The 8,694-nt window shown below is 45.3% G+C and overlaps 1 protein-coding gene and 1 long non-coding RNA gene across 2 annotated transcripts; one reads left to right on the top strand and one right to left on the bottom strand.

Annotated features, from left to right (window-relative positions):
- Nucleotides 1–1,327: 1,327 nt before the first annotated feature.
- Nucleotides 1,328–8,206, top strand: LOC127915659 (uncharacterized). Its single transcript, XR_008091534.1, has 3 exons — nucleotides 1,328–2,067; nucleotides 7,706–8,056; nucleotides 8,096–8,206. It is a non-coding gene; the product is annotated as an uncharacterized LOC127915659 (long non-coding RNA).
- Nucleotides 2,189–3,998, bottom strand: atrn (attractin). The gene is made up of 2 exons (XM_035766628.2): nucleotides 3,432–3,998; nucleotides 2,189–3,313 (listed from the first exon to the last, which is right to left on the bottom strand). Exons 1-2 carry the CDS (start codon nucleotides 3,704–3,706, stop codon nucleotides 3,310–3,312), a joined length of 279 nt encoding a protein of 92 aa, XP_035622521.1. The 5' UTR covers nucleotides 3,707–3,998; the 3' UTR covers nucleotides 2,189–3,309.
- Nucleotides 8,207–8,694: the final 488 nt, after the last annotated feature.

The following is an 8,694-nucleotide window of genomic DNA, read 5'->3' as shown; positions in this document are numbered from 1 at the left end:
CTTTCCAATAGGGTAGTGAAAGGGCCTGAGCTTGATGCTCCTTTCCAATAGGGTAGTGAAAGGGCCTGAGCTTGATACTCCTTTCCAATAGGGTAGTGAAAGGGCCTGAGCTTGATGCTCCTTTCCAATAGGGTAGTGAAAGGGCCTGAGCTTGATGCTCCTTTCCAATAGGGTAGTGAAAGGGCCTGAGCTTGATGCTCCTTTCCAATAGGGTAGTGAAAGGGCCTGAGCTTGATACTCCTTTCCAATAGGGTAGTGAAAGGGCCTGAGCTTGATGCTCCTTTCCAATAGGGAGTGAAAGGGCCTGAGCTTGATGCTCCTTTCCAATAGGGTAGTGAAAGGGCCTGAGCTTGATGCTCCTTTCCAATAGGGTAGTGAAAGGGCCTGAGCTTGATGCTCCTTTCTAATTTGTAGTGAAAGGGCCTGAGCGCTCTGGAGTGAAAGAGCGTCTGCTAAATGACTTAAATGTAAATTTCCAATAGGGTAGTGAAAGGGCCTGAGCTTGATGCTCCTTTCAATAGGGTAGTGAAAGGGCCTGAGCTTGATGCTCCTTTCCGATAGGGTAGTGAAAGGGCCTGAGCTTGATGCTCCTTTCTAATAGGGTAGTGAAAGGGCCTGAGCTTGATGCTCCTTTCCAATAGGGTAGTGAAAGGGCCTGAGCTTGATGCTCTTTTCCAATAGGGTAGTGAAAGGGCCTGAGCTTGATGCTCCTTTCCAATAGGGTAGTGAAAGGGCCTGAGCTTGATACTCCTTTCCAATAGGGTAGTGAAAGGGCCTGAGCTAAATGCTCCTTTCCAATAGGGTAGTGAAAGGGCCTGAGCTTGATACTCCTTTCCAATAGGGTAGTGAAAGGGCCTGAGCTCGATGCTCCTTTCCAATAGGGTAGTGAAAGGGCCTGAGCTTGATACTCCTTTCCGATAGGGTAGTGAAAGGGCCTGAGCTTGATACTCCTTTCCAATAGGGTAGTGAAAGGGCCTGAGCTTGATGCTCCTTTCTAATAGGGTAGTGAAAGGGCCTGAGCTCGATGCTCCTTTCCAATAGATGTCGAGGGTATTATCCTGGTGACGCGATTGATGACTGATGCTCGACTTTCGTCAAAGCATTCTGGAGCTCATCCATCATCATCATCATGTAGCCTGGACACAGAGCCGTACTTTATCTGGGAGCTCTGTTCGCGGGAGAGCTCGTGGCAAGATCAGGTTCACGTCTTCTATTTAACCTAACAGTTTGTGACAAAACATTTCAGTACAGTTGAAAATGCACATTAAACATTAGTTTTTTTTTATTTAATACATGAAAACTTTAGCAAAAGAGTACATTTTATCTGTCGTTCTGCCCCTGAACAGGCAGTTAACCCACTGTTCCTAGGCCGTCATTGAAAATAAGAATTTGTTCTTAACTGACTTGCCTGGTTAAATAAAGGTAAAAAATATATATTATTTTCTTTACGCAGATTTTATAATACATGCATGAAAAATGTCACCATGGAAACCTCGCAAATGAGTAAGAAACCCAAAGAAGTTGTCAAAAGCCATCCAAGGACTCCCCACACCACCCGACAACGAGGAGATAGTACCTGTTCTCTGTGTCTGACTGGTAGTATGGAGCTGCTGCTCAGAGTATTGTTTCTGCATCCTATGTAATGTATTCTCAGTGATGACCCCCCCCCTCCTCCATGTCCAGAGAAATCACTCATTTAAGTTGTTGGGGCAGCAGGTAGCCTGGTGGTTAGAGTGATGGGCCAGTAACCAGCAGGTAGCCTAGTGGTTAGAGTGATGGGCCAGTAACCAGCAGGTAGTCTAGTGGTTAGAGTGATGGGCCAGTAACCAGCAGGTAGTCTAGTGGTTAGAGCGTTGGGCCAGAAACCAGCAGGTAGCCTGGTGGTTAGAGTGATGGGCCAGTAACCAGCAGGTAGCCTAGTGGTTAGAGTGTTGGACTAGTAACCAACAGGTAGCCTAGTGGTTAGAGTGTTGGACTAGTAGCCAGCAGGTAGCCTAGTGGTTAGAGCGTTGGACTAGTAACCAGCAGGTAGCCTAGTGGTTAGAGCGTTGGACTAGTAACCAGCAGGTAGCCTAGTGGTTAGAGCGTTGGGCCAGTAACCAGCAGGTAGCCTAGTGGTTAGGGCCAGTAACCAGCGTTGGTTAGAGCCAGTAACCAGCAGGTAGCCTAGTGGTTAGAGCGATGGACTAGTAACCAGCAGGTAGCCTAGTGGTTAGAGCGTTGGACTAGTAACCAGCAGGTAGCCTAGTGGTTAGAGCGTTGGGCCAGTAACCAGCAGGTAGCCTAGTGGTTAGAGCGTTGGACTAGTAACCAGCAGGTAGTCTAGTGGTTAGAGTGTTGGACCAGTAACCAGCAGGTAGTCTAGTGGTTAGAGCGTTGGACTAGTAACCAGCAGGTAGTCTAGTGGTTAGAGCGTTGAACTAGTAACCAGCAGGTAGTCTAGTGGTTAGAGCGTTGGACTAGTAACCAGCAGGTAGCCTGGTGGTTAGAGTGTTGGGCAGGTAACCAGCAGGTAGCCGAGTGGTTAGAGCGTTGGACTAGTAACCAAAAGGTTGCTAGATTGAATCCCTGAGCTGACAAGGTAAAAAATCTGTCCTTCTGCCCCTGAACAAGGCAGTTAACCCACTGTTCCTAGGCCGTCATTGAAGATAAGAATTTGTTCTTGACTGCCTAGTTAAATAAAATCATGTCCCATTCTACATCCTGATATTACCGTAACGCCCCTGGGTTTATCAGCGCGGAAATTGACTCGATAGCAAGCCGGACTTCGGGCTAGAAGGTCGAGGGTTCCAGACCTGCTCCCTGCCTGTTTCATTACATTACTAGGACCACTAGATGGTGCTGTTCGTGCTATTAGGTGATTGTATTTGACACTATGGGTTTAATTGGCCAATGTTTCAAATGTTAACTTTTTATATTTTGTGTCACCAATCCAATGCAAGTCAATGGTACCTATATTAGCATTCCCACGCTTCAAGTCTAACTCATTCTAAAGTATGAAAACATGGATTCAATAATGTTACTTATAGATGATTTGGATTAGGTTGTGAATGATTTTAATCTCGTTCTCCGTTTACATCTTTCTGGTGGCTACGATACCGTCAGAAAGATGGGTTTATATAGGTACCATTGACTTGCATTGGATTTGTGACACAAATGCTAAAAAGTTTGCATTTGAGACAGTGTCCATGTAAACAAAACTCCTACAGTAGACGCCTTCGTACATTTGTGGTGTAACGTCATGGAACTGGGAGTCATGATCAAGGGCTCGCTGTGAGAGAGAGACAGAAAGAGAGAGATGGGGACGTCTCATCTGCAGAAGAAGAAGTGGGAGGTGGAATAGAGAAGTGGGACCGATGTCACTAGATTATTCAAACAATAAGGATAGGTAGGATATATATATAAACACAGTCGTAGGCAGCGATTCTCACCTGAACCTTCCTCCGCAGTGTTGGCATTGGTCCCCGATCCAGCCGGGGCTGCACACACAGTTGCCCGTTACCGTGTTGCATTGACCATTCACGCACGTTTTGTCGCATTCTTTCGCCTCGGTGACAGCGGGCAGTCCAAAGAGCAGCCCGAACACGGAGAAAAGGAGCAGTGTTTGGAGCATCGATCCCCGGCCACCAACCTCCACCAGTCCGCTGGTCAGGCTCCGGCTGCGGACAGCATCACAGCAGGCCCTCCGCCATATCGCCCCGTCCATTCTCCTAAACGTCTTACTGCCTGAAACAAGTCCGCGCCACCAGTCCACTCCTGGTCGTATCTGGATGCGACCGGCTTGGTTTTCAAGCTCTGTGGTAATTCGAGAGGGACACTGTTGTTGATAGAATGATTTCTATCTCCTTGTTGTGAATGATTCTAATCTCGTTCTCCGTTTACATCTTTCCGGTGGCTACGATACCACCACCGCATATTGACATCAGGAAATGGGGGTTATTACACACGGAAATGCGTAATGACTAACAGATGGCGCGGGGACTTGAATTTTATTACGGGAATACAATTCCAATTTAATTTGTTCCAGTAAGTTTATGGTCAGTTTTATCTAACACATTATTTAATGCCTTCTTACACTTTATAAATATGTTTTTAATAGAATTGCATTCGGGTTTATTTAGGGTGACGGCATTTAAAGTGTTGAGTGCTGAAGCGCACAGGGCATAAACATCGTCTGTCCTCGGTTGTAACACTCACTACCGATTTCCAAACTGCCTCTGGAAGCAACCGCAGCACAACAACTGATCATCGGGAGCTTCATGAAATTGGTTTCCGTGGCCGAGCAACTTTACACCACCCTAAGATCAACATACACAATGCCAGCTTTGGCTGGAGTGGTGTAAAGCTCGCGCTGCCGTTGGATTCAAGAGCAGTGGAAACGCATTCTCTGGAGTGATGAATCACGCTTCACCATCTGGCTAATCTGGGTTTGGCAGATGCCAGCATGACAATGCCCCTGTGCAAAGCGAGGTCCATACAGAAATGATTTGTCGAGATCGGTGTGGAAGAACTTGACTGGCCTGCACAGAGCCCCGACCTCCACCCCATCGAACACCTTTGGGATGAATTGGAACGCAGACTGCGAGCCAAACCTAATCACCCAACATCAGTCCCCGACCTCACTAATGCTCTTGTGGCTGAATGGAAGCAAGTCCCTGCAACAATGTTCCCACATCTAGTGGAAAGCCTTCCCAGAAGAGTGGAGGCTGTTATAGCAGCAAGGGGGGGGTCCAACTCCATATTAATGACTTCCCAGAAGAGTGGAGGCTGTTATAGCAGCAAAGGGGGTCCAACTCCATATTAATGACTTCCCAGAAGAGTGGAGGCTGTTATAGCAGCAAAGGGGGGTCCAACTCCATATTAATGACTTCCCAGAAGAGTGGAGGCTGTTATAGCAGCAAAGGGGGGAACCAACTCCATATTAATGCCCATGATTTTGGAATGAGATGTTTGACGAGCAGGTGTCCACATACTTTTGGTTATTTTTTTTTTTTTTTTTATTTCACCTTTATTTAACCAGGTAGGCTAGTTGAGAACACCTTTATTTAACCAGGTAGGCTAGTTGAGAACACCTTTATTTAACCAGTCTAGTGGTTAAATATTATGTACTATTAATAATATTATATAATTAATTATATTATATAATTTATTAATTATTATATAATTATAATATTACTATAATATTTATAATATTTAATATTATACTTATTTTTATTTCTACTTTGCACATTCTTCCACTGCAAATCTACCATTCCAGTGTTTTACTTGCTATATTGTATTTACTTCGCCACCATGGCCTTTTTTGCCTTTACCTCCCTTCTCACCTCATTTGCTCACATCGTATATAGACTTGTTTCTACTGTATTATTGACTGTATGTTTGTTTTACTCCATGTGTAACTCTGTGTCGTTGTATGTGTCGAACTGCTTTGCTTTATCTTGGCCAGGTCGCAATTGTCAATGAGAACTTGTTCTCAACTTGCCTACCTGGTTAAATAAAGGTGTTCTCACCTGGCCTACCTGGTTAAATAAAGGTGAAATAAAAAAATATATAAAAATATCTATTTCCTGTCATGTGAAATCCATGGATTAGGGCCTAATGAATTTATTTCAATTGACAGATTTCCTAATATGAACTGTAACTCTGTAAAATGTTTGAAATTGTTGCATGTTGCGTTTATATTCTCGTTAGGTATACATTAATTCGGAAGTAATTCTATTCAGTTGTCCTCCAGGGCATCGTGGATGAAATGGGCAGATCCATCGACTGGACAAAGTGATGTGACATTGTGAAGGGATGTGCGAATGCTGAGGTCCTCCACTTTCTACACCTACGGACAGGAGAAGGTGAGAGACTACAAGATGTTGGGGGACAGCGCGTACCTCAGCCAACCCTTCCTTTTCACTGTCACGCCCAAACGAGATAACGGTGCCCTGCAATCCGAGAACAAGAATGCCTGTGTGAGTCGTGGGAGGGTGGTCGGTCATTCAGCAGACCTTTGGCCGGATGACATGCAAGTGGAGGGACCTCCAAAACACCAGAGTAGATGTGGTGGTGAAGACCATTGTGGCGTTATGCACGCTGTATATTGGTCCTGCTGACAGGGGTGATGAGTATCCACAGGGAAGGGGACGATAACCACTAATGACATTAAGTTCATTAAGTTCAAATTGAAGTTTGATAAGACATTTCCATTCTGTGTTGGATTGAATCAAATGAATGAATGAAATGTTATTTTCATGTCAAATCACCAGTTGTCAACCGATCCCTTCACAATGTCAACCCATCCCTTCACAATGTCAACCCATCCCTTCACAATGTCAACCCATCCCTTCACAATGTCAACCCATCCCTTCATAATGTCAACCCATCCCTTCACAATGTCAACCCATCCCTTCACAATGTCAACCCATCCCTTCACAATGTCAACCCATCCCTTCACAATGTCAACCCATCCCTTCACAATGTCAACCCATCCCTTCACAATGTCAACCCATCCCTTCAATATAGTGGTCCTTCTGTGGCTCAGTTGGTAGAGCATGGCGCTTGTAGTTCGCCAGGGTAGTGGGTTCGATTCCCGGGACCACCCATACGTAGAATGTATGCACACATGACTGTAAGTCGCTTTGGATAAAAAGCGTCAGCTAAATGGCATATATTATTATTATTAATATCAACCCATCACAATGTCAACCCATCCCTTCACAATGTCAACCCATCCCTTCATAATGTCAACCCATCCTTCACAATGTCAACCCATCCCTTCACAATGTCAACCCATCCCTTCATAATGTCAACCCATCCCTTCACAATGTCAACCCATCCCTTCATAATGTCAACCCATCCCTTCACAATGTCAACCCATCCCTTCACAATGTCAACCCATCCCTTCACAATGTCAACCCATCCCTTCATAATGTCAACCCATCCTTCACAATGTCAACCCATCCCTTCACAATGTCAACCCATCCCTTCATAATGTCAACCCATCCCTTCACAATGTCAACCCATCCCTTCATAATGTCAACCCATCCCTTCACAATGTCAACCCATCCCTTCACAATGTCAACCCATTGAAATTAACAACAAATTCTTAATTACAATGACAGCCTACCAGGAAACCTTGTTTGACACACACTTTACTTTGCCTCGTTAAATGTACTTGAATCATTTGAAATTAACATACATACACAATCATTTTCAGAGAGAGATATCATTTTATTTTCCTGTTTCATATTACAGCATTATGTTCACCTTGGTCATGAAACACATAACCAACATAACTGAAAGGGACAATCTGCAGTTGCTACATTCATTTTAAATGGAACGATATGGTAAATGATTCTTGAAGAATATAACTTCTAAATGCCTCATTGAGCTTAGTTCAACTGTCGTACCCAAATCAGAACCCAAAATATAAACTTGTTTTACTGCAATGTTTGGTAACAACATAAACGTAAAAAAGTATGTGTCTTGGACTGAAATAGGTTATGGTTACCGGTATTGTTTACATTTAGCTGCAGGAGCTCCACAATACTTTTCAGCTCAAATTCTATAAAAGGAACACGAGCTCATGCTCGTAGAATATCCGAGGTGTCGGTAATTCAGCTCCGGTGAGCTACTGCCCATGTCAAGCATTCAATGTAAACAAACACTGTATAGCTTCGAAACTTAAATTCTATCAAAATATCGCCTGGGGTGGCAGGTAGCCTAGTGGTTAGAGCGTTGGACTAGTAACCAGCAGGTAGCCTAGTGGTTAGAGCGTTGGACTAGTAACCAGCAGGTAGCCTAGTGGTTAGAGCGTTGGGCCAGTAACCAGCAGGTAGCCTAGTGGTTAGAGTGTTGGGCCAGTAACCAGCAGGTAGCCTAGTGGTTAGAGTGTTGGGCCAGTAACCAGCAGGTAGCCTAGTGGTTAGAGTGTTGGGCCAGTAACCAGCAGGTAGCCTAGTGGTTAGAGTGTTGGGCCAGTAACCAGCAGGTAGCCTAGTGGTTAGAGTGTTGGGCCAGTAACCAGCAGGTAGCCTAGTGGTTAGAGTGTTGGGCCAGTAACCAGCAGGTAGTCTAGTGGTTAGAGTGTTGGGCCAGTAACCAGCAGGTAGCCTAGTGGTTAGAGTGTTGGACCAGTAACCAGCAGGTAGCCTAGTGGTTAGAGTGTTGGACCAGTAACCAGCAGGTAGCCTAGTGGTTAGAGCGTTGGGCCAGTAACCAGCAGGTAGCCAAGTGGTTAGAGCGTTGGGCCAGTAACCAGCAGGTAGTCTAGTGGTTAGAGTGTTGGACTAGTAACCAGCAGGTAGTCTAGTGGTTAGAATGTTGGACTAGTAACCAGCAGGTAGTCTAGTGGTTAGAGTGTTGGGCTAGTAACCAGCAGGTAGTCTAGTGGTTAGAGTGTTGGGCCAGTAACCAGCAGGTAGCCTAGTGGTTAGAGTGTTGGGCCAGTAACCAGCAGGTAGCCTAGTGGTTAGAGTGTTGGGCCAGTAACCAGCAGGTAGCCTAGTGGTTAGAGTGTTGGGCCAGTAACCAGCAGGTAGTCTAGTGGTTAGAGTGATGGGCCAGTAACCAGCAGGTAGCCTAGTGGTTAGAGTGTTGGGCCAGTAACCAGCAGGTAGCCTAGTGGTTAGAGTGTTGGGCCAGTACCAGCAGGTAGCCTAGTGGTTAGAGTGTTGGGCCAGTAACCAGCAGGTAGCCTAGTGGTTA

The sequence above is a fragment of the Oncorhynchus keta genome, chromosome 35, assembly GCF_023373465.1.
Source record: "Oncorhynchus keta strain PuntledgeMale-10-30-2019 chromosome 35, Oket_V2, whole genome shotgun sequence".
In the NCBI taxonomy this organism is placed as follows: domain Eukaryota; kingdom Metazoa; phylum Chordata; class Actinopteri; order Salmoniformes; family Salmonidae; genus Oncorhynchus; species Oncorhynchus keta.
The sequence above is the reverse complement of the archived record's forward strand: the minus strand, read 5'-3'. Positions and strand labels throughout refer to the sequence as shown.